A 23,916-nucleotide genomic window follows, 5' to 3' on the forward strand; every position below is an offset into this window, starting at 1 on the left:
TCTCCACTTCATTCACTTTAGACTAATATCCTCGACACAATTTAAATCCCATCTCTTCAAGGCTGTTCAACGAGAGCAAGGCAGTGGAACAACCCAGCATCCAATTGGAAAACCCCTCGGCCATCTCTGTGAGAGACTGACAAGCTGAGTCATGTGAGCTGACACTTCCATGAGGCGGGGGCAGGGTTTGCAGCAACCCTTGAGTCTGTTGAGGTGGACAAGAAATCTAGGACCGTCAAAGTTAACCATTGGTGTCAGTAACTGAAATGTATTTTAGCTCCCATCTTTCATGGAAACTGCAGCTCCCCCTTCGTTTCTATGTGCCTTTTGTCTGGCTGGCAGCAGGAAGGAATTAACAGGTTCATCCTGTGTTAATGGGCATTTAGCCAAGATCCAGACTCATGTGTTGAGCTCATAACTGCTTTCAATCCCCGCACTACCATTCTTGTGTCTGAGTGACCTTGGACATAGTATTTCACCTCTCAGATCTGGTTTATTCATTCATAAAATGGAAACAAATGGACCCGTTTTGTAATAAGGATTGAATAAAGTGGCACATTTCCCTGTCAAGGCCAGCATAGTGTCTGGCATGGGCTCAAGAAGGGAGCCATGATGGTGAGTGCAGCATCCCGGCACGCATCCCTGCAATCACAGAGCACCCTTCGCCAGGCTTGACTTTGCTGCTGGTTCAAGGGAAATGTGAGAACAGCGTTTTGGAGCCTGCAGATGCAATCAATGAGCATACATTGGAAACACAGAATGAAGCCCTTAGGTTATCTGACAGACTTCTACCCAAAAACTTCTGTTTATGAGATTTCTGCCATAACCTAGCAGTAAAATTTGCCTGAGTTTCTAGTTTGGCGTGGAAATCTGCCCTGCCTCTGAAAATGCATCTCGGGTTTAGGACTTCAATAAGATCCTGAGTGTTTGGTCTTTTTTTCTCTCCATGACCCTGTTGCTTAGGGGACGTGGGGGGGAAATATCATGTTAACTTCATTTGCTTGATTGAGCTGTGACCACCCAGTCATTGCAAACACAGTTTGTCTTTTTCCCACGCAACATTTGGTAAGGGAAGGTAGCTTCTCGTAGTCTCTGGAAGACCAGCATAAAAATGATGGAGTTCTTTCATTTAGCAGAGATGGAGCTTCTCATGGACAGTGTCAACCAGGCGAGCTCCCCAAAGAGCAATAACGCTTCGTGAGGGGAAGAGAGAGGAAGTCACGTCGAATGGACCAGCGAGATGGCTCCCCAGGAGCCATCAAGCGCTGTTTGTCAGGTCCGCACAATAAAATATTGTTGAGGGGAGCCAGCCGTGGTGACCCGTAACAGCTCCTGGCAGGGCTCTCTTGTCAGTAGCTCCCTGATTGAAGCGGCCGTTTTGCCACCAATGAGTGACTTGTAGGCTGTTGTGGAATATGGGGCCCTAGGCAATTCCTTCATCTCCGCTTGACCAAACCATGTGTCAAGGTCATGGATCCTAAATCCCTAAAAAAGATTTAAAAGTATCATTTCCCGAATGGGGAAGTAATAAGCTATCCATACCTCAAGGCTGTGTTGGGGCTTTGAATCTCCAGCAAGGAAGCAAACGCTGCTGGCAGGAAGGTCATAATTTGAAAGTTCAGGATTTTTAAAAAATAACGAACCCAATTATTTTGACCACAGAGCCTCAGAAGATAAAATCTAGGGATGAGTCAAGGACTAGGGATTGATTTTCCTGTGCCCAGTTTTGATTCTGTTGGTTTGATTAGGTCCACTTTTAACACCTCAACATCCCAGTTTTTTTCTTTGAACTCTTTTGCTCACAGGGCAGGATGGTGGAGATAGTTTGGGTGTTAGATGACTCTTAGTTTCAGTTCCATCTTAGATTCTTTTGGCCTCCCTCTCCTCACCTCCAGGGTGAGGGTGTTGATGACAATGTGCAGGACAGTGTGCTCGAAATACAGGGCAAACCAGCAGGAGAGTGGACAGGGAAGGGGTTTACCTGGTGTCTTTTGGTGGGTCCTTACCTGAGCGTTTAAGAATGCAGGGACACAATCCAAAAGCAGACACATAGAAACACACAGGAAGTGAGGAGAGGGAAAATGGAGAATGAAAGAAAGAAAAATTGCCAGCACGTGGCCAGATGTCATCTATCAAACCCCAGATAATGTCCACTGAGCGCTCTTAGGTCAAACCAAAGCCTCAGATGGCTTCCCTCATCCCCAGCAGTTCAACTGCCAAAGTACCAGTCATACCCGTTTGCCATTCATGCCCCTGTTCCCCAGCTGCCCCCAATTAGGACATCAGAGGGTGGAGATGGATTGGGATGGGGGGACAGTGATGCAGGTGCTGATGTGATAGTGGGATATAAGGAATGGAGCAGAGGAAACAGGAGGGAGCATCTTTTCCAATAAATCCAGCCAAGGCTGGTAGGCTTAGACCACCAGAATAATAAACAAGTCAAAAGGACCCACCCACCCCCCATCATTCCAAAGGAAAAGGGAAGCAACACTGGAGCTGAAACCTTTCAGTCATTCCTTAGAGGACTAATGATGTGTCCTTTCCTGTCCTGAAATCACAGCCATGTGACCTGGGCAATGCCTGTGATTGACTTGCTCAGCCAGGAGGAAGGCATGACATTGGGATGACAGGAACAGTGTGGGGTACTTGAGCTTTCTCACTGTCCCCCTGGGAATGTGGAACCCTCTGTGGAAGCTGCCCAAATGGGACAGTGCACAAATTCTAGACTCAGCAAACCTGGGTGTGAGTCCTGCCTCTCCACTTCCTGACTCTGGGGCCCTGGGCCAGCGATTGGAATTCTTATGCCTCAGTCCCCCCACCTGTCATTTGGAGCCCATAATATACCCCTCCTCACTGGCCAAGCAACCAGCTGGCAGGTGACATTCAAGAGGTACATGCATATTACTTGCTTGTATATTACCGTTTTGCTAAGAATCTGTTACTGTGATTCAGCTAAGTGTGGGTTTCTTCAGATGTGTTTGCGACTTCCTATTTAAGTTCCTATTTAAGTGCATTTTTCACCTAATTCAGCTGTATCCCCTCCTACTGCTGGTTCTAGTGACTTTGGAGCCATGAAACCCCTGCTGACCTTTTCTTTTTTTTTTTTTTTTTAAGATTTATTTAATTATTTATACAAGCACTGGGTACATTCAGAAGCGCGGGAGGGTGAGAGAATTCACCAGAGCCAGAGCGGGGAACAGAACAGGCAGACCGACAAAATACACTGCTGAGGGGAGCAGCAGGCACGGCAGGAGAGGTCTGCGCACCATGTGGGACCCTTGCCAGCAGCTGGGGATCAAACCGGCGCTGCAGAGGCTGCAGGCAGCTGGGCAGCTTCGCAGCCCAGCGCTCAACCGCTGTGCCACCGGGGAGGCCCTCTTTTCTAGCTCTTGTTATATCAGAAGAAGGAAGTGCCCACCTGGCAACTTTCCCTGCAAACCGGCCCCAGAACTTGCAGCCCAAGACAAGTTTCACTTTGCTTTGCTTTGCTTTGCTTTGCTTCTCTGGAAGCCTATATCACACTGGAAGCCTATACCACTGTGACTTCAGGATCCCCCTCCTCCTGCGGGCTTAAGTAGCACTAACCTGCCACCCGCACCCTGATGCTAGGAAAGATAAGGTTGCCCAGAGGTGACAGAGCAAGCTCACCTTACAAAGGTTTCTTCCTCATTCACTTGTGCTACCATAGCAACAAGGCTAGATGTTGACTTGCTTTAGAAACACTCTCTTCCTGTAAAAAAGCATGTGTATGTTTGTATGTGTACAGGTGTGTGCATAGACAGATTTATTTGTGCACGTGTGTGTCATGTGTGTGCCTGTGCATGCTGTGTGTTACATCAAGTTGCTTAGGAACTTCCTTGAATCCTAAGGTCAAGGGCTGCTGTTTCCTTCCAGAGGTTGCTAAATCGACAGAGGAGAAGAATGAATGGATTTTTCCACATGGGGGGTTATTTAGGATGTGTATTCCTTATGAATGCTCCGTCTTTTCACCCTCGGTCATTACCACATCTGTGACAGGTGATCGACAGTCGGTGGAGACTCATAGACACCAGCAAGGTGCTCTTCCACCATGTTTAAGAGGAGCCCTATGGCTGAGAGGGGGAGATTCTGTCTAGGTGCCTCCTTGTCGGGTCAGCCCCACCTCGACGCAGAAACCATCAGCCATCATCCCTGTTAGGATCCCTGTTCCAGTTCCCCGGCCACAGGCGGGCGCGCTGAGCTGCATCACGTAAGGAACCTGGAGGCCAGTGATTCACAGCCTCTCCTTAAACGTTCCCTCAAAGTACCTCAAACTCAGTATGCTGGTAAGGCTAGAAAAGGATGAGTTAAGGGGAACCAAGTTGACACCCAGGTGCAACACATACAGGGTTAATGAAAGGAAGACGAACCAGCCCCCAAACAGCAAGGTGCACACAAGCCTGGCTGCAAGGCCTTGGGGTGCCTGTACATTTTTCACGCAAGGCGGGAGGGAAGCCACCCTCCCAGGCATCACGGCCTCCATATGGGCCCTGCTGCAGACTTTTAAGCGTTATTTGATTATACCCGATTTTCCCTTGGGCATTGATTTTTAGATTAAACTTCATGGTAGTAAATGTAGAGGCAGCACCCAACACCAGAGACCCCCAGCATCTCTCTTGGGTGTGGGTGGTGGCAGTGGAAGCTGTTGCCCCTCCTTCCAGGGGTGGGGGCTTAGTCACTGAATCCTCAGTCTCCCCTTCTGCAGCTATGCACAGGCCTTAGAGGACAGAGGCCTCAGCTACTGGGTTTTTGATATGGAAATTTCCAGGCACAGTCTCCAGGCACAGACCCTGGGGATACTGAAAATGCCGGAACATCACTCCCGATTTGCCCAGATTTTCTTATTTAAGAAAAAGTAAAATCAAGCCCTGAACACCCCCCACCCCATCTCCCTCATCTCTCGCATCTCTCACTACTTCTCTGGTTAAATCTCTTCAGTCCTTATTTTCTCCCTTATTTTGGTTTCTTCCTCTTTCCCTCTCCCACCCGGGCTGGTTCCTCTCCAGCTCTCCGTCTCTCTTCCTGACTCTCTTGTCTTGTCTTCTGCTGCACTGTCCTCGCCCAGCAGTTCCCTTCTCTCTATATAGAGATACATTTCCTTGTCTCCAAGATGCTCTTCCTCTCCTTCGCCCTGCCGCCCACACACTCTCCAAACTACCTGGCAATTCAATTCCGTCCCCTCTCTCCCACCTTGTCACTAGGGAGGGGAAAACAAGCTGAAAAACTTCATGGTTTTACTTAAAATTCCTTCACTTGGCAACAGCTCCTGTTTCCCTTTTTTTTTTTTTTTTTTTTTTTTGTGGGACCCTCGCCGCGGCGGCGGGGAATGAACCAGAGCTGTAGAGGCTGCGGGCAGCCCAGCTCTCAACTGCTGAGCCCCCAGGGGAGGCCCTCCTGTTTCCTTTATCTACACTGCAGCTCTGGGCCGCCCTCACGGCCCTCCCCTCCGCTCCTGCAGGTGGGGCTGCCCGGGTTGGAGCCGCCCTGCCATGCTGTGGAGGGTGTCTTGCCTGCTACACGTGGGCTTCACAAAAAGCCTCCTTGGCACCTGCTCAACCGCCCTATGAGATTTCTGGAGCAGTATGTGTTCTCCTGTAATTACCTCTGAACAATGACCAATTATATTGTTCCTTGATTGCAAATAAATTTACAATGCTTATTTTTGTGCTGCTAGTCCTCAGAGCAACTTTCAATCTATTTAATACCCTTTAATCACACAATGGGAAGTGAGGAAATGGGGGTCCCTCGTGTGAAGGGAATGAGAGAGCACTAGGATCAAGAGTTGTTTTTTCTTTGTGGTGTGTGTTTTGTTGTTTTTTTTAACTAGAGTGTCTTGAAGGTGTTTACAGACTTGAGAAGAGGGATAAGAAGGATGGAGGAGCCAGACAGGATGGGGCAAGACACAGAGGAGAAGGGGAGGACCCGGCAGGGGAGTTCACGTGGCCTGGAGCGAAACCCCTCTAGACTGGGAGAGGAGAGGGTATTTGCAGGGTCCAGGCCAGGGTGCTGCATGCAAAGGGTTCTTGGACTCTCAGCCCCTCTGGGCCAGGCAGAAAGGTCTATTCCCGAGGGCCGGTGAAAGGGGGTGATCGCAGACTTCCCAATGTTGACAGACTCCCCTGGGATCTGATTCCAAGGGGCCAGGGTGGGGTCCATTTCTGACTGCTCACAGGCAGTGCTCACACTGCTGGCACAGGGGCCTCGCTCTGAATAGTGAAGGTTTAGAAAACTGAGGGCAAAATGGACCTCAGACAATGATTCTTCATTGTCGAGTAATCTCGAGCCTGATCACAGTGCTAATTGGACAAAACAGCAAATGGCCTGGCTCACATTCTGAGGCCCATCTCAACAACCCTGGGGATGGGCCTGCTCCTCTGAGCCCCCTCCTTGCAGGACCTGAACTGCAAGGCACCAGCTGCAGGACCAGAACTGCATGTTGCACCTGAGTCCACTTGGCACACGCAGGCCTGAAATGTATTTATTGAAAAATGAGAGGCAGGCAAGTGTCAGGAAGAATAGAAAGCAAGAAAAACTGCCTTGCTTCCTTTATAAAAGGGATTATCAGTCGCTAATTCAAAAATTGTAGAGTAACGAAAACTACATCAATAATTTTCATAATAATTACAGTCTTTAGTTTTACCCTTGAATGTTTTTCTGGCACTGTCTGATTCAATTACTTCAGAAAATGTTGCTCTGCTGTTTCAGTGCCTTTCCTGTGAAACTTGAATCTCAGAGTAACTTTCTGATAAATCTGCTTCTACAGGATGGATGGAGGGCTTATGGCTACTATGCCCGGGCACATACCTGTAGGGCCCCCTGACATGAGTTAGCTGGATTAGGATTCTCAACTGGGGGGATTACACGTGTAATCTGAAAAGGTCTGGAGACACTTCTGATTGTCACGGCTTGGGCAACACTGCTGGCATCTAGTGGGTAAAGGTGGGGGGGGGGCTGCGTGACATCTTACAAGGCGCAGAGCCTCCCCACCCAGAAATCATTATCCAACCCAAAATGCCAGTAGTGCTCAGGCTGAGACACCCTAAACTACATCAAAAGGCATTGCCCAGGACACTGACACCTGACTCTAAGTAGTTCAGAAAACAAGAAACAGTGTTCAGCAAGAGACTGGGCTACTGAAGGAAACAGCACCCAAACAGAGCAAAGTATTTCTTTGACCTTATTTCTTCTGAAGACCCGTACCATAGCAAACTCATCTCATTGGTTGTTTTGTCCACGTTCGTTTTAACTACAGATAGATGGATGGATGAATGGATGGATGGATGGATGGATGGATGGATGGATGGATGGATGGATGGATGGATGGATGGACGGACGGACGGACAGATGGACGGACGGACAGACAGACAGCTAGATAGATAGATAGATACTGCTTATCATGTATCAGGCATTCATTTAAGCACTTACAAGTATTCTCACTTTATCATCATCACAATCCTCTAAGGGTAGATACTGTCATCCCTCTCATTTTGCAAATGAGAAAATCTAGTATCAAGAGGTTAAATGACTTGCCAATAGGTGACAGAGTCTCATGTGGCATTAAACTTAGTAACTTTTCCACATGTGAATGTGACAAGTGCCATTGGGCCCCCTCTCTCCCCCACATAGACTTCAGTTATCTTCATCCTGGATCAGAGCCCAGAAGGAATGGGAAATGATTGTCCTAATCCTTCCTCTCTCATGGGGTCTGATACCCAAAGGAGTGAATCTCATCTGTTTCTTCTCCCTGTGGGATTCAGATGTTCTCAGAAATTCCATGAGCCACTTCTGGAAAGAAATATGGGGATGCCCGTGGGAATTGCAATCAGGCCCGTGGGTCTATTTGAAACAGGAGTCAATGGTGCAGATAGAGACAATGGATTTAGAGCAGTTTCTTCTGACTAAGACATTTGGGATTTAAATATAAATTAGAAACTGTAAGTCAATTCCATGTATGAATTTGTGCAAATCCCTTGTAATGAAAGCAGAAAGTTTCTCTTGTCCTTATTTGTACTGGGGTGTTAGCATCAGGAGCCTAACCAAGTACGTCGATTTTCCTACAGCTCAAGAGATTAAAAATGTACTTTCTCTAGTTAGAAACTCTGCAAGTGACATGCAGGGAGGAGGGCTTGCTTTCCATGAGCTCCAGGGGGTACGTTTAGGTTCCGCATTCACCTGAGCAGCAACCCACACAACCTGGGAAAGGAGACTGCTGAAAGAAGCTGAAAGAGAAAGATTCTCATAGATCCCCCTCCTTCCTGACCCCTGGTACCACTGTGAGAGGCAAACTCATCTCTGACATCGCCTTTCCTCACCTGGGAGCCAGGAGCCAGTGTGCGCTAGAAAGCCAGGAAACAGTAGCAGCCTCATGCTGCATGTGCAACAGACACAAAACATACATGTTGATGAGTGACTTAAGTCCCACCACCTTCAACATATAGTCACCCCATCAGCAATTCCATTCGTAAATATCTACCCGAGAGAATGAAAATGTATGTCTATGCAAAAACTGGTACCCATATGTTCACAACAGCATTATTCACAACAGCCAAAGAGTGGAAGCTGATCCATGGAGGAATGAATGAATGAACTGTGGCCTATCCACACAATGTCATAATATCCAGCCATTAAAAAGGAGCAAACTATGGATCGCTGCTATAACACAGGCGAGCTTTGAAAAAAATATGCTAAGGAAAGCAGGCAGACACAGAAGACCACACGGTGTGTGATTCCACTTATGTGAAACATCCAGAATGGTAAATCCATAGGGACAGAGACAAATCAGTGGCTGTCAAGTCTCCAACGATGGGAGGGGAAGGGGTGACTGCTTAATGGGAGCAGGACTTCTTTTTGAGGTGATAGAAATGTTCTAAAGTTGATCGAGGTGATGGCTGCACAACTGTGAATTCACTGAAATCCATTCCATTGTACTTCAGAGGGTGAGTTGTATGTTCTGTGAATTAAACGGTTCTCAAGAAAACCATTACCAAAAAAATAACCCACATAGCATTACATCTAAAGACCACCCGTGATGTGGACAAAAGCTCACTTTCCCAGGCTGATCTGGACATTTTCTGAGGCTTTGAAAAACCACCATTTGGTGTAGTTAAGAATGAGAATACAATTCTTTTCTCCGTAGCTCAGAAAATCAAACCAGATGAGGCAAAATCTGAATTCTGAGGAAAAAAATTCTCAAAAGGTGAAAAGGTGGAGCCTGACCTCTAGAAACTTCCTATGTAGCCCTTAGATTCAGGAACTGCAGCTTATCTGTAAAATCACCAGCACCCAGCCCCATCCTGGCGTGCAGTTGTGGAAGAGCTGATGGGGACAGACCCAGCTAGCTCAGATTCAGAGATGACTCAAGGACAGGTAAGACACCAAAGCTCACAGGGGTAAAAGTTGAATTTGCATTACAGTAAAGTCAGGACACTCAGGGCCTTCAGAAAGACTACAGCCACAGAAACTGTACTGATGGCAAAATGGAAGGTGGAGGCTGCTTTGTAAAGATGTCCCTACTGGGCTGTGACTCTGGCACCCTGTATAGATACAGCCTTACAGGTGATTTAAAGCGTGTTGATTCCCTCAGTACAGAATAGTTTGTCACTGTTCATAGAACAGGTGTCCTGGCCTCACATCTCTGGGCAGTGAGTGGCATTATTGAAACCAATAAGACATCTTCATAGGTCCTCAGGAAGCCATGCTGCTTCTCTTAGTGCCTCTCTACTCTGAACACCTAGGGACAGTTTACAGGAAAGGCTGGGCGGAAGCCCCTGAGTTCTTTGAACTTCTTTAGGCATAGACTCCACCTAACCTCCAAGACAGAAGTCAAATACACTGACACTGAAGGGGCTTCAGAGCACTGATTTCTCCTTCCCCCAAGTGGATTGCCTGCCTCTGCAGCAGACCCCTTCTTTGCTGTAAAGGTGGGAGAACAGAGATTAGGGGGGAACGGGATGCACCTGCAGTAGTAAAAGTAAAGGAAATGATGACTTCCAGCTCTGATTTCACTGGCAGAGGCACTGCATGGACTCCTTGAGCACAGAACTGTAAGAAGGTTCAAGACCAGGGGCATCCTTCAGCACCCCCAACCCCAGGTCTCTACCCACAAGTTCCCACAAGCACCCACATCAGCTAGAATGGGCAGTGAAGATTTTCATAATGATGGATCATAACAAGCAGGGGCCAAGCCCTAACTGTTCATCAGAATCATCTTGGGGAGTTTCTAGAAATACAAACGCATGATCCCACCCAAGAAAAATCTCTGAATGTGGGACCCCAGATTGTCAGTAGCTTTTGAAGTTTTTTTGAGTGAATCTAATGTGTACTCAGCATCAGAACCAGCTCTACTCTGATAGCTGACATTTAGAAGAAAACAGGGATGCAGAGAATTCACAGAATTTACCTACTAGTTAAAGGCTGGTCAGAATGTGCTCCTTTCCTTGAATGTGCCACTCCTGTGAATTTGTAGAATTGCACAAACCAAATCCCAAACTCTTTAGAGCACACCATGCTATTGTTCCTGAAACAGTCATTCTTCATCCAGATTCAAATGTTTATAGCCAAATGTGTATCTCTGCAGAAAATCTCTTTGCATCTCAAAATTAAATTATTTCCAATTATCTCATCAGATGTACAAATGTGTTTTTGCTTTTTCTTTTATTTTTTTAAAGAGAGAGACTCAACTGAAGGGGAGATGCTAATGTCAGATAAAATAAAGTGTCCAGACCTGACATTTAGAGGAAAAAAGAACGCAGGCATATTTGCGCCTTGGTTTTAGTTTTCTCTCACCACCTAATGCAATAGTAATTTCATCAGTCCCCTAGGGCAGAGATTTCCTCACTTGTGTTTAGCAGCAAAACTTTTTCTTTCAAGCAAAATTTTAGGTAAGAACCCTAATATACAAAACAGAATATAATTAACAGATTCCCCAAGCAGTTTAAATTTTCGTTGTTTTGAGGAAAATGCTTGACATTGGTTCCCAGGAACACAGTTTGAGAACCTCTGCTCAACTGCATTATTTTTCCTGTCACTGGCTTTGTGTCTGCATTTTGTTTTGTCAAGAAAATGATAGGTTTTGTTATTTTCTGAAAGCTTTTTTTGTTCAATTTTTAGTTTTGCAAATGTGTGTGTCTGTTTTTGGCAGATTTGGGAAAAGTCAATAGTAAGGTCATGTCCTGAGGGTACAGGCATCACAAGGATCCAGGGAGGCAAAACCTGGCTGGACACCTTCCCCAGAGTCAGCTCCCCAGCATGCCTGCGTGGCTGCAGCCAGCACATGGGAGCTTCTGGTAGGAAAACAACGGGCTCAGGAGTGTGCCCAATGAGGCAAGAACAAGCAGGGATGCTGCCGCTGGCCACAGGCCCTGGGAGGCGGGGACACCTGGTTTCCTCTCGGGTGAAGGAGGCCACAAGTGCCAGCACTCCAGCAGCAGCTGCTCTCCCAACAGGGCTTCCCAGGTGGGTGGGTGGGTCACAGGATGAGGAGCTTCTGGATCAGCTCTCTGGGATCAAGAACAACCTTGACCAGGAGGCCAGTGACCTTCACTCACGAGCATGCTTCCGGATTGCTGAGCTACTATTCTTTATCTCCACATTTGGGTTTTGCCTTTCCTTACCTCTTTTGTAATGGTGGGTGGCTTGAAAGGTTTAACTGGGAAAACTCTGGTACTACATGGAGAAGTCTAACAGCCGCCCCCCCACCCCCAGAATGGGCCTTTACCAGGGCTAATAGGTGCTCTCTTCCCAGAGCAGAGAGAACATGCAAATACCTCTGGCAAAGCATCTGACACAAAAGAAAAACAATAATTGTCAGTAGGAAAAAAAAAATGTTAGTTGGCTCAAGAAGGGACTGTAATTATGTTTTCTTTAAAAGCCTTTATTCTTCCCAGATGCACACAGAAATATTTACAGATGTGATGACATGTCTGGGATTTGCTCCAAACAGCACAGGAAGTGAGAGAAGTGGGGGTGTGGCTCAAACAGCACAGCCATGAATGGAAGATGTATCAAGCCTGCTGGCGGGCTCTTGGGGTTCACTGCTCTATTCTATCTGTTTTTATAAATGTTTGGAATTTTCCATAGCACAACATAAAAGAGGAAAAAAAAGAAATACTTGAGGGGAAGCACCTATGAAACCCAAATCTTTATCAGAAGGCCACACTTACTTACTGAGAAGGGCAGACCTCCTCCAGAGTTATTTCCCCAGAGCTCCACTGCTTGCGAGATGTGGAACCTCCACCCCCCACCCCCGCCCCGTGATGACTGGAGTGATGATGAGGCTGCTAATGGCCTGGAAGCTCACAGGGGCAGGAGCAGGAAGCCAGTCAGAGACCAGGGGCCCTGCCTAATATGTCTTTTTCTCTGAGGGCCCCAACTCTTTCTTCTCTGTTTGTCTTTTAGTGTGTCCACTCCTGCTTCTCTATGCATGTTGGATTTCTCTGGTAATTCCAGTGTGTGAACAGTAGGTGTACACAACCTAAGAATGGAGCTTCTTCCACACCTACCCAGGGAAGTGAGGATTCTACGTAGATCACTATAATCAGAACAAAAGGCACTACAGGGCAGGGAGGGGGAAAGCAAGCCACATTCTCTCATTTATTAATAAGCATTTCATGTAATACATGATGAAATCCATCCTCCTCCTCCTCAACACTAACAAATACTGAGTCCTTACTACATGCCAGGCAATGTGCCAAGATCCTTAAATGTATTATATCAATCACAGTTTCTACCCACTAGCCTATCAGCCAGGGAATAGACTGTTCCCCTAATCTGTGTCCTATACATAAATATGACTCATGAAAGTGTCTGCCAAGTTAAATTTCTGCAAGTCTGCGAGTCATCTCTTCCTTGCCCTTTTATCCTCCCAAACAGAAATGTCAGGTCTATATGACTTTCTGGCAATTTCTTTGATATTCCAGTGCCAGGGTCTGGATCACTATATCCCAGCTTCACAGGTTCAGCATTCGCTCTCCATGAAACAGTTCAGGACTTCAGGTTGGGCAGCCCACGAGCCTGGACTCAGTTGTACAGCATGAGAGCTTGCATGTGCTGGGGGGAGGGGGGCCAGGGATGGGGGGGTTCTGAAAGTCACCTGCCATCGCTTCTTCCCCACCAGCAGCTTCCTAGCCCCCTGATGATTATATCCATCTTCTGGGTTAATCTTACCCTGAACATCAACCTTACATCCATCTTCTAGGTTAACCTTACCCTAAATACCAACTTGTTGCCCTAAGACAACGAGCACTCTCTCCTGGTGATGGCTGCAAGCCCACTTCCCCTGGTGATGCATAACCTTGTGGCAAGTCCAGGCAGGTTCTTCCCAAATGTAGGTCACAGAACTCACCCCACCTTGTCAAAGGAAATAGCCCAGTTCTGAATTTAGAGGAGAGAGCTAGTGAGCCTCGGCATGTCCCAAGCCAATCGCCCATACTGATTGTGTGAAAATACATTTTGCTTCTGGTATTTGATTTGCCACACGGTTTAACAGAAAAGTAACTTTATCTGTTTTTTCCAATTAAAGAAAGTAATGCTGCAATCAATAATTCCCTCCCCCTCATGTGGTAAATTAATGTCTGTCTATTGTTTTTAAATCACAAAGTGAGCATTGCAACAGAAATATAAAATGGTACTATTTCATTTTAATCTATTTAATTTTCCATTCTTGAATTACATAATGGGGTTAAAACATTGAATAGAATTAATAGAATGAGTATTTAATTAAGCAATAATGAGTTTCTAAATGGATGCTCAAGGAAACTGGCTTTATAGTTTATGCAAGAATCAAATAATGATCTGAACAAAGACTGCAATAACTGTGTTGAATGTTTTCTATATTTAAAGATTTTTTTTCTGAATTCTCTCAGGAGTAGATTTAAACATAATCCAGTTCCTTGATTAGACTCAACTTTGCTTTCAAGGTAAATTCCAAATGCCCTTCTAGAATCCACAACACCCTGCATGACCGGATACTATACTCCCCAGGAGTCAACAGCAAACAACCCCACTCCTGCATCTAGTCACAACCCTTCCCTGTTACACAAACGCCCTCTCCACCACCAGTCTTTGCACAAGTGTCGCAGATGCCAGATACACGGTCTTCCCTTTAACTGCTCAATCCTCTCTCCTTTAAGCTCTCAAGGAATTCTTCCTTAATCACCTCCCCAACCTGGGTCAGGTACCCTCCCCCTTTAACCCCTTCAAGAACTGTGTTATATCTTTCCTAGCATTTAACACATTTTTATAATTATACATTGATATATCTGTTTTGTTTATTAGTGTGTCGCAAGGACTTAACACTGCATCGTGCCTGGCACACAGAAGTCACTCACCAAATATTAGTTGGATGGATGGATGGATGGATGGATGGATGGATGGATGGATGGATGGAGAGTGGGTGGATGGATGGTAGGTACATCGTGGCCACAACACACCCTTTGAAAGTTCCTAAAGCAATACCATCTTCTCATTTCACTTGGATTCATTTGCTCTACACTAAAATGTATTCTGTGCCAGCCCTCTTGGTAGGTGTTGCAGACATGAAAAATTGCACAGATTTATATCCCTTGGACCTGGCTGAAGTATTGCTTTTACAAAATCATTCATTCACTCATCATCCATCCATCCTAAAATCAGTTATCTTTTAAATCACTTTGGTATCAAAGAAAATTTTGATATTTGTCCTCACGCCAGAAAAAAAATGAAAGTTTTAAAGGCTGTGAAAATCAACTATAGTGGGAGAGACCAGTGAAGGTAAACTTGCCTAAGGTCCACAAAAGTCATAATGTGACCTTCTGGGGATGTTCTGGGGAATAAGCCATCCCTACTCTTCTGGAACATGCAGGCAAATGGCTGATCCAGGCATCAGTTAATGAGCCAATCTTCATTAGTCTCAATTTTATATAACTTTATCCCTTCACATTTGCTCTCAGAGAAAAAGCTGGTGCTAGATCTATGAACAAGATAGATGCACAAAGAGCATTCCTCCTCCTCAAGTCATCAACTGTCCTTATAGAGTCTTTCTTCATCTTAACAATGTGGCACTGATCTGCTTTAACTAAGCAACTTCTCATTCATGCTGTATTGAATGTAGCAGCCTTCCTGCCTGACTGGCAGTTCCCTACATCCACACATCTTGGCCTTTGCCACATTCGCATAATCGCCCACCTGCTCTCCAAGGTACAGATGTGAGAAGAGCCCTGAGGGCAGGTTGTGAGCTGAGGTCCACTGAGACCTGTGGGATCAGAGCACTGGTCTCTAGCTCTGCACTGTGGCAAGGGGTGAAGTAATGGGGATCTTGAGTGGGCATGAGTCACGAAACTTCTGGAAAGCAGAAATGGCTATAATCCTACAGACTTGGCTATGACCTTTATTTCACAAAACAACTTTGGACAAAATGCCTTCCTTTCTTCCCTTTCTTCCTCCCTGCCTTCCTTCCTGCTCTGTGTCTACTTCTTCATCTGCAGCCCTAAGGGATTAGATAGCACTTGTGCCACTAAGTCTGCTCCAGGACACATGGCAGACAGAAGTAATTGATCACAGAACGCCTTCCTGCCGAGCCCAGATACACCTCAGGCTCCTCAACTGAAGCTCGGGCAGGGCTGGGTTCTTTCATTGCTCTTCCCACTGTTGACGTGACTCAATCCTGCCCCTCATCCAGAACTGTATATTAGAATTCTCCAGACAAATTAAGAAAATATTAAATTCCAGCCATGTCCCAAACCACCTGAACTGTAATAGGAACCAGTTTCTTTTTTTTTCAGCAGTGTTTTTAAAATGCCCCTGACAATGGAATGTCAGCCCTCACGCTTTGGTGGAGAGTAAGTGAAGCATGTGAGCATATGGTGGGGTGAAGGTGTACTCCCAAATTTATGTCATTTTGTAAATGACTGACAAGTTAATCAATTTGAGGGGCAAAAGAACCAATGTGAAAAATTTTTAGTTAGGAAATAAAAAGCTTCTGAAAAGATTCTCACAAGCAGACAGGGTTGAGAACCTCCTGTCTAGATTCCCAGCTCCGGAATTCTCCAACCTCTGTGCGAAGGAGGGCAAAATAGAAGACAGCACTTACTCCAACAGCAATCAGAGGAGTCCGGTCAAACCAATGACCTTGTGGAGCTTTTCTATCTGTGACATCATCTCCTTGTCCCTTCACACACCAGCCACTTCCCACCCTGCATGCTTAAGAATTTCCCAGCGCCCCTTTAATGGAAGGGAAATAACTGAGGTGTGATAGACAAATTAGTTCCTGTCCCCACCCCATTCCCTCCAAGGCATCAAGAGCAAATCTTATGATTAATGATTTGCAAGTCAATTAATCAGTCCCTGCTTCTGAAACCTCATTTCTCAAATTACTTCTCTTTGAACACGAAGGCTTTTTGACATCGTCTCACTGTCTCTAGATTCACTTTCCCACTAATTGAAATTCCAGGATATTTCTTCTTCTTGTCAGCTTATTGGTATTGCTTGTTTATAAAATATTTGCAAACAGATTACTATTCACCTGTAGCATGTCAGAGGTAAGCACCAAAATCATACTTTACGCTTCCAGTTCAAAGGAATGTGCTAATGATGGCTCATGAATTCTCCATCTGTGGGAAACCAATTTTTCATTTCTTGATTTATTTTCACCACACCTACTTGCAACAAGTATTTGAGATGTACTACAATGAAAATACAGGTGCAACAAGATGCCACACAATTGATTTATATGATTCCTTAACAAATGTTTTCTTCGAAGCCATACCATTAATAGTTGTGGGCAGGGGTGGGAGGATGAAATTGGTTTTCTTCATCAGAGAAGAGGTACGACTGAGCAGAGGCTCTGGGTGCACCCCAGTGCCTGTCTCCCAGCAGCGGGGCTCTTATTATCTGGTTATCTTGTTGTTTAGGGGAGGGGAGGCCCCAAACAAGCACAAACACATATGCCACTCAGGAAGGTTTGTGTCTCATTCAACAACAGTTCCAGATGGGTCTCCTGCCCACCAGGCTGCTCCCCAACATGTAGTGCCTCATGACCCAGGCTTCTTCCCTCTCAGGCCCCCGATCTGGGGGGTCATCTGCATGCAGGTGGGCAGCCCAGCCCCAGCAAGCCTCACTTCTGCCCACATGCTATAGAAAAGTTTCATCTTGTGGGCCTCATCTAGGTGCAGGGAGGGCTGAGAGGAGCAGAAGGCTCCTCTGTTCCTATGCGTTAAGCACTGAGGTGACACAAGTAATAACGTGCCCAACCACAGGCCTTGGGGGGAGAGCTGCTTAGTTTCTTCAAAATAGTGACCGTGACCATCTGCTTTGTTTGCAGTTTCAAGCCACCGTGGAGGAAGGAGCCGTGGGGGTCATTGTCAACTTGACAGTAGAAGACAAGGACGACCCCACCACCGGCGCATGGAGGGCGGCCTACACCATCATCAACGGAAACCCAGGGCAGAGCTTTGAGATCCACACCAACCCTCAGACCAATGAGGGGATGCTCTCCGTCGTCAAAGTAAGGGCGCTTCCACCTGCTTGCTCACCCCATGAGCTTTGAGGCCCAGAGACTGGTGCATGCCCTCACCCCTGGGCGATGGGGGGGGTTGGAGGGGGGGTATCAAGGAACTATCAGCCCTAGGCTGGGGCTAAGGGTGTCTTTGTGGCCTCACAGCCCTGGAGCCAACCTATTTTTTACAGTTTCCACCAAACTCAAACCTGTATGTTACCTTAGAAGTACCAAGCTTACTTTTTAAATGGAATCCTTCATACGTTTGATAAGGAATCATCACAGCTAAGTTAAAAATTGTGAAGGTTTTATAAATATCTACTCTCAAATTGTGGATTATTACGCTTCATCCTTCTTAGTAAAGTCTCAGTTAATTCTCTTAAAAACTGGAGGTAGCTACTTGCAGGGGATAATTCTTTGTGTGAAACTCGTGAGCACTGCTGAGCAGCATGCCCTGCGCTGCGGCTAAGTGTGGAAACAGGAGGAATTGTGAGAATGAATGAAAGCTGGTGGCTTAAAAGAACATGAATTTATTATCTTACAGAGCAACCCAGGTCTCACAGGGCTCAAGTGAAAGTGTCGCAGGGCTGCTTCCTTCTGGAAGCCGAGGGTGGGAGGTGGGGAGTGGGTAGGGACTGGGGGTGGGGATCAATTTCCTTGTCTTTTAAATTTAAATTTAAAAATTTAAAATTAAATTTCTAAAGTCACCCACAATCCTGGGTTCATGGCCCCTCCCTCCATCTGCAAAGCCAGCAGCCAAACAGCTTTCAGCCTCCATGCTCCTATCTGTCTTTTCCCTTTGACTTCCCCACCTCCCTCTTTGAAGGACTTTGTGATTCTATCAGGCCCAACTGGATCATCCAAGATCCTCTTCCCATTTCAAGGTCCTAGTTTAATCACATCTGCAGAGTCCCTTTTGCCCTGGAAGGTGACATATTCCTAGATTCAGGGATAAGGACTTGGACACATTGGGGGTGGGGGAAGGCTTCAATGGACCCAACATGGGTCACACAAACACCTACACCAACAAAATTCCATAGCCCCTGAGGATAGAACCCAGTGCTGCTGAGACGGCAGACCTAGGCCTTGGGCCATACCCGGTTTGCTCTGGAGGAAGAGACTGGTTTCTTTCCAACCCTGCCCTTTCAGAGCCTATCTAAACTGAGCATCAAATATCTGACGGAGAAGAGCAGCCCAAAGCTCTTCCAGGTTCATCTTCCCTAATAACACAGACAATAACAAAGTTTGCAGCCTCTTTCATGGCCCTCCTGCACCCATCAGGAGCACAGGGATGTGTCCCAGCCAGCATCACTTTTGGAAACAACATTTATACCAAAGGCAATTTATGGTTAGAGGCCAGGCTTCCTCATCAGACTCCCTGGGTCAAAAACTCGGCTTTGGACCACTTTGCTGTGTGACTTTGGCCAAGTTACTTAACCTCTCTGAGCCTATTTCCTCATTTGTAAAGTAGGAATTAAAACACCTACTGTCATGAGGGTAAAGAGAGAAGCAGGTGAGATGACAGAGCATTCTTGGCACAGAGCAAGTGTACACTAAGGATCAAATACCTATATAATGTAAGGCGTGGGGTGTGACTTCAGATGCCCAACTGTTGGGAGTTGAATTGTGCCTCCTCCCCCAAAAATTCATTGGAAGGCAAATCCCCAGAACCTGTGAATGTGACTTGTTTGCAAACAGGATCATTGCAAATATAATGAACTGAGGTCAGAGAGGGGGTGAAGGGGCCCAAATTCACTGAGACTGAGCACTTCTTATATAAGAAGTTCATGAGACAGACACCTGGAGAGAAGGCCCTGTGACACTGGGTACAGGGGTAGGAATTACACCACTGCCAGCCAAGCAACACCAGGGCTGGGAAAAGGCAAGGAAGGTTCCCCAGAGCTCTCTGGGAGCACACATGGCCCTGCTGATGACTGGATTGCAGACGCCCAGTCTCCAGACTGTGAGAAATCCCCTGGCCCTGGCTACAGCAGCCCTAGAAAGCTAATGCCTCCCAGATCCTTTCTACCCATATCTTAGTCCTGAGTGCTGGCAGTCTTACAGGTCAGGGTGAGGGACACCCCAGAATCCCCAAACCTGTCTACTCTAAATAGGTTCTGCCATCCGCCACGTCAAAACAAAACATACTCTAGTGCGTAAGATCTTTAATGGAAAGAAACCTTAATACAATTAGTGTGCAACAAAGTTAAGAAAAAGAATAAAGTTTGCAAATCAAGTACCTGAAGTTACCCATCCCCCATGGGTAAATGCCCAGCCTAACAGGGTTGGCCCCAAGCAGGGCCACTGAGGCCCGAATACCTGCCCCACCTCCTGGTGGGGACCCATAGGAAAGGGTCAGAAACAGCCAGACAAGTCTGGGAGGAAAAGAGCAAAAACAAAACTAAGATAAAAGCTGCCATTTTTAACCTCCCCCCAGGTCTCTCACCCACATCTGTTTCAACCAGTCCAAGACCAAGAGTCAAGAACAGTTTCTTCACACGTCTCTCTGCTCCACGCACCTCCTCCAGGTCTCCTGGCTCTCCATCTTCTTTCTTCCTTCTTCCAGTCTCTTCTCTAGCTTTCCTCTTCCCTACTCAGCCTCACCCTTGGTTGGGTGGGGCAAGTCACCTGGAACTTCCCATTTCCTGGGGACCACCCTGTTACAACAGCTAGCAGCCCCCCTTTTCCACAGAGTTCCCACCCCAGAAGGGGAGACTCCTAGCCAGGGAGGTTTGGCCTACCTCCTGGAGAGAGCCCAGAGCAGGGGCCTGACTGCAGGCTGCAAAAGGCCAGCCCCTTGCCTTGTTGGGAGACTAATTTTGTGGTGCAATTAAGTAGCTCCAGAGCTCCCCAAACCAACAGGGTAAGCAGACTCTACATCCTTGCTCACCCCCTCTCCTCTGAGAATTCATGCCGGTAAATCCCTCGTACCCAAATACCTGCCTCGGGCTCTGCTTCCAGTCTCTCCTGCAGTTTGGAGAACCCAACTGGGGACATCCCTCCCATATACACCCCAACTAAAGTAAAAATATACACCTACACTTCCAACACAGACACATACACACACACGTTCAATAGAAATACACACATCTGCTTATGTTTGCTCACATACAGATCCAACATAAAAAGACACACACACTTTACCAATAGGTATTTAAAAACTATGTGTGAAAAGGTCAGATTCCCTTTCTCTGGGGTCTTCTCCCACCTTCTCTCCCCAGGTATGCTCCTCTCCAGCCTGCTGTGAGTCACTCACCCTCCTGCTCACCATGCTGGCCTCAAAACCAGACTCAAATTCTGCTGTGTGTTGAGGGCCTTCCTGAGCTAACAAACGAAACCCCACACCCCGGGGGTATTTTCCGGGCATGAGAAGGGGAAGGCAGTGCTAGACAAGGGCACGCCAGGTCTCAGTCCTGCCCACAGTCGCCACAGCCCACTAGCCAAAGCTGTCTGTACCCTCCTATGTCCTAGTTGGGGTGAACAATTCTGTTTTCTAAATGTGGCGGCTCCCTGGCCCTTGTTGGAAACTGATTTACCCAGCTGCATGTTTTGGGCGTCACTCGGGCCGCACGAAGATCTGTTATTAGAATCCACAGCCCCGGAGAGCAGGGTGGGGTGGAAACTACTTCTTGCATTATACGGATGGAACCAGAATGTAACTGGGTACCTACTAAATACCGACAGCTCTACTTCTCTTAGCTCTTAAAATCCCCACATGCACCCTCACATGTGGGGAGTGCACCATGTGCACCTTAACTGTAATTATTATGAAAGATAAGCTCATTTGCCTAAAGCCATTCCACCCCGACCCGCTGACTCCCAGTTCTCTCTCTCTTGCACCCACGGGGCTTCTTCCCTGCCTTCAGCGGCTCTGACCCCCTCCCCACTTCCCCGTAGCCTCTTACAACCTGTCCTGTCGTTTGTTTGCTTCTGCTTGAGCGTAAATCAGCTCCCTCCGTTCATTCTAGTCTTGTCCTCCGAGCAAGGATATCCATTATGTCATGGGCGCGATGAGTAGCCACTCGTTGACCCAGATTAGGAAATAACTTGAAATAACAAGTGTGTCTCGTCTCACCTGTCATCCCACGCAGGAGGTGTCCCTCCCCTGCCTCACATGCCTCTCGGGGTTTAGAAAGAGAGTGGCCAAGTGAGTGTCATCCATGACAGTTGGTGGTGGGCAGGGTTGCCGTATTCCTGATGGGGTCCCCTTGACGTCAGCTGCCTTAGTCTGTGGGGTGGGGGCGGGGGAGGAAGCGAGGCGGCTGCTATTAGCTGCCTTTGCCAATATCCTCGAGAGGCCTCCTCAGGGCTGACATGGCCCCGGGAGAGGGACGCTCGCCGTACTGTGTGATTGTTCCAGGCTCACGTGATATGTTACAACATTCTTCGACATGAAAGGTATTCACTCCCCTCCCTGAATTTGTATTTGTTTATTTCGTATTCTTTTTCTTAAAGAGCAGCCCAAATTGCGTAAAGCTTAGCCCACAAAACCTGGATCCGGCCCTACCAGTGGAGAGTCAGAGGGGCATTGTGCAAAAATATCTGCCTCTGGCAGCAGGGTCACATTCTGAGACCCCTCTCTCTGCTTCCAGCCCCTGGACTATGAGATTTCTGCCTTCCACACCCTGCTGATCAAAGTGGAAAACGAGGACCCGCTCGTCCCTGACGTCTCCTACGGCCCCAGCTCCACGGCCACCGTCCACATCACTGTCCTGGATGTCAACGAGGGTCCACTTTTCTACCCGGACCCCATGATGGTGACCCGGCAGGAGAATATCTCCGTGGGCAGCGTGCTGCTGACGGCGAACGCCACGGACCCGGATTCCCTGCAGCACCAAACCATCAGGTGGGTGAGCGACTCCGGGCCGGGAGGCGTAGCAGGCAGAAATTGCTTTCCTTTTCTGGTTGCAGGACTTGGTTGTAAGGAGCCAACTAGCATTCAATTAAACCTATTAATGATCTGGGTAATCAGGACAGGGCCAGCTACGTGATGCCACTGCCCCCCAGCGCCACACCTGATTTTGGGCCAAGAGGAGTGGTTTCAGGGCTGTGTTCCCAGTAACTGGGGAGGTCCACCTTGTAAGGAGCCACCATGTATAGCCTCCCACAGCTCAGACACTTGCTGACTTCAACATTGCAACAACTTTAGGAGAAAGGTGTTGGCTACGTGCACTCACAGCTAAGGGTGATTTCAGAGAGGCTCCATAGATTGCTGATGGCCACCCAGGTTGGTGGCTGAGGGAGTGGAATGGAAGCAGGATAGTCTGAAAAATCTGTGCTTGCCACTAAGTGCTGCAGCCCTGAGCTGTCAGAAAGGGAAGAGACCATAGGGAACCCTTTGGGTTGGGTTTCGAGTGACGGATGCAAACCAAAAAGTCTGCAAAAATCTCTGTCTTCATTTGCTAAACTCTGTCCAGTACTTACAAAGCAGGCATTTTCATGAGATTGAATTCAGTGACTGTCCCCGCCCCCCCCCCCCCCCCAGTACTCAAGAAGACAAGAGGCCCTTGCTGGCTCCCCATTTCATAGTAAAATAAAATCGGCACGCAGGTCCACATGCACCCCTGTCCCTGCAAGAGGGAGTTATTCATCTTTCTCTTCCAAAATCTAATCTTCTCACATGAGCTGCAGATAATCAAGTATTAGACACACTTCTAACTAACACGTGTCATCTTTGGCGGGTGTGAAACCCCTGCAGGAGGACGGCTGCCGTCCCATGGGGCGAGCTGCAGGCAGCAGCCCAAGTAATAATATTTCCCAGTCTCTGAAGCGGATTTATTTTCACTGCCAAACTTTCTGAAATGCCAAATGAATGAAATAAAGGTGCAAAATCATACCAAACTCTGTGATATTGAGATTCTGAAATAGGTGCTCCTTTTCCCTTTTTTCCTGTTTGGTGTTAACATGCACCATGAACCTCAGTGGGAAAGCCTCCCTAAGCACTGACATGGGAAGGCTGCAGCTGGCCACACTGGAAGGTGGCCCATGTTTTGGATGTCTTTGGGGAACTCGACTGTCACCCGTGGTCCTGCAGTGAGGTGGAAGAGGCAACTTCTGGGGGAATAAAAGTGAATTAAATGGGGTTGGCGGTGCTAAACCAGGCTTTGTCTTTTTTAAGATTATTTATTAGTTTGCACATACAAACTGGGGTGTAGGCTAGAGATGGGGGGCTAGAGAATTCACCAGAGACAGAGTAGGGAGCAGAACAGGCAGATCCACAGAAATATACTGACAAGGGCAGCAGCTGGCAAAACAGGAGAGGTCTGCTGTGCCATTTGGGTCACCTCCCTGGTCGAGGATCAAAGATTGGATCCAGGTCATTGCAGTGGTGGCACTGAGACTCAACCCCTAGGCCACCAGGGGCTCTGCTTTGTGATGAGATGCTGCCTGGCACAGTCTGGACCTCTGCCCCTCCCCCTCCTCCTCTC

General features: G+C 47.3%; 1 protein-coding gene across 2 annotated transcripts in view; it reads left to right on the forward strand.

Annotated features, from left to right (window-relative positions):
* Nucleotides 1-23,916, forward strand: part of CDH13 (cadherin 13) — a 953,577-nt gene that overhangs the window by 859,222 nt on the left and 70,439 nt on the right. For both annotated transcript variants that reach the window (XM_054697025.1, XM_037516234.2), the window contains 2 exons: nt 17,315-17,497; nt 22,081-22,334. In XM_054697025.1, the coding sequence (XP_054553000.1) occupies nt 17,315-17,497; nt 22,081-22,334 (437 nt within the window). The remainder of the gene's footprint in view (nt 1-17,314; nt 17,498-22,080; nt 22,335-23,916) is intronic.

This window comes from Talpa occidentalis, unplaced genomic scaffold (assembly GCF_014898055.3).
Source record: "Talpa occidentalis isolate TD23 unplaced genomic scaffold, MPIMG_talOcc4v2.1 talOcc4.17, whole genome shotgun sequence".
Lineage (NCBI taxonomy): Eukaryota > Metazoa > Chordata > Mammalia > Eulipotyphla > Talpidae > Talpa > Talpa occidentalis.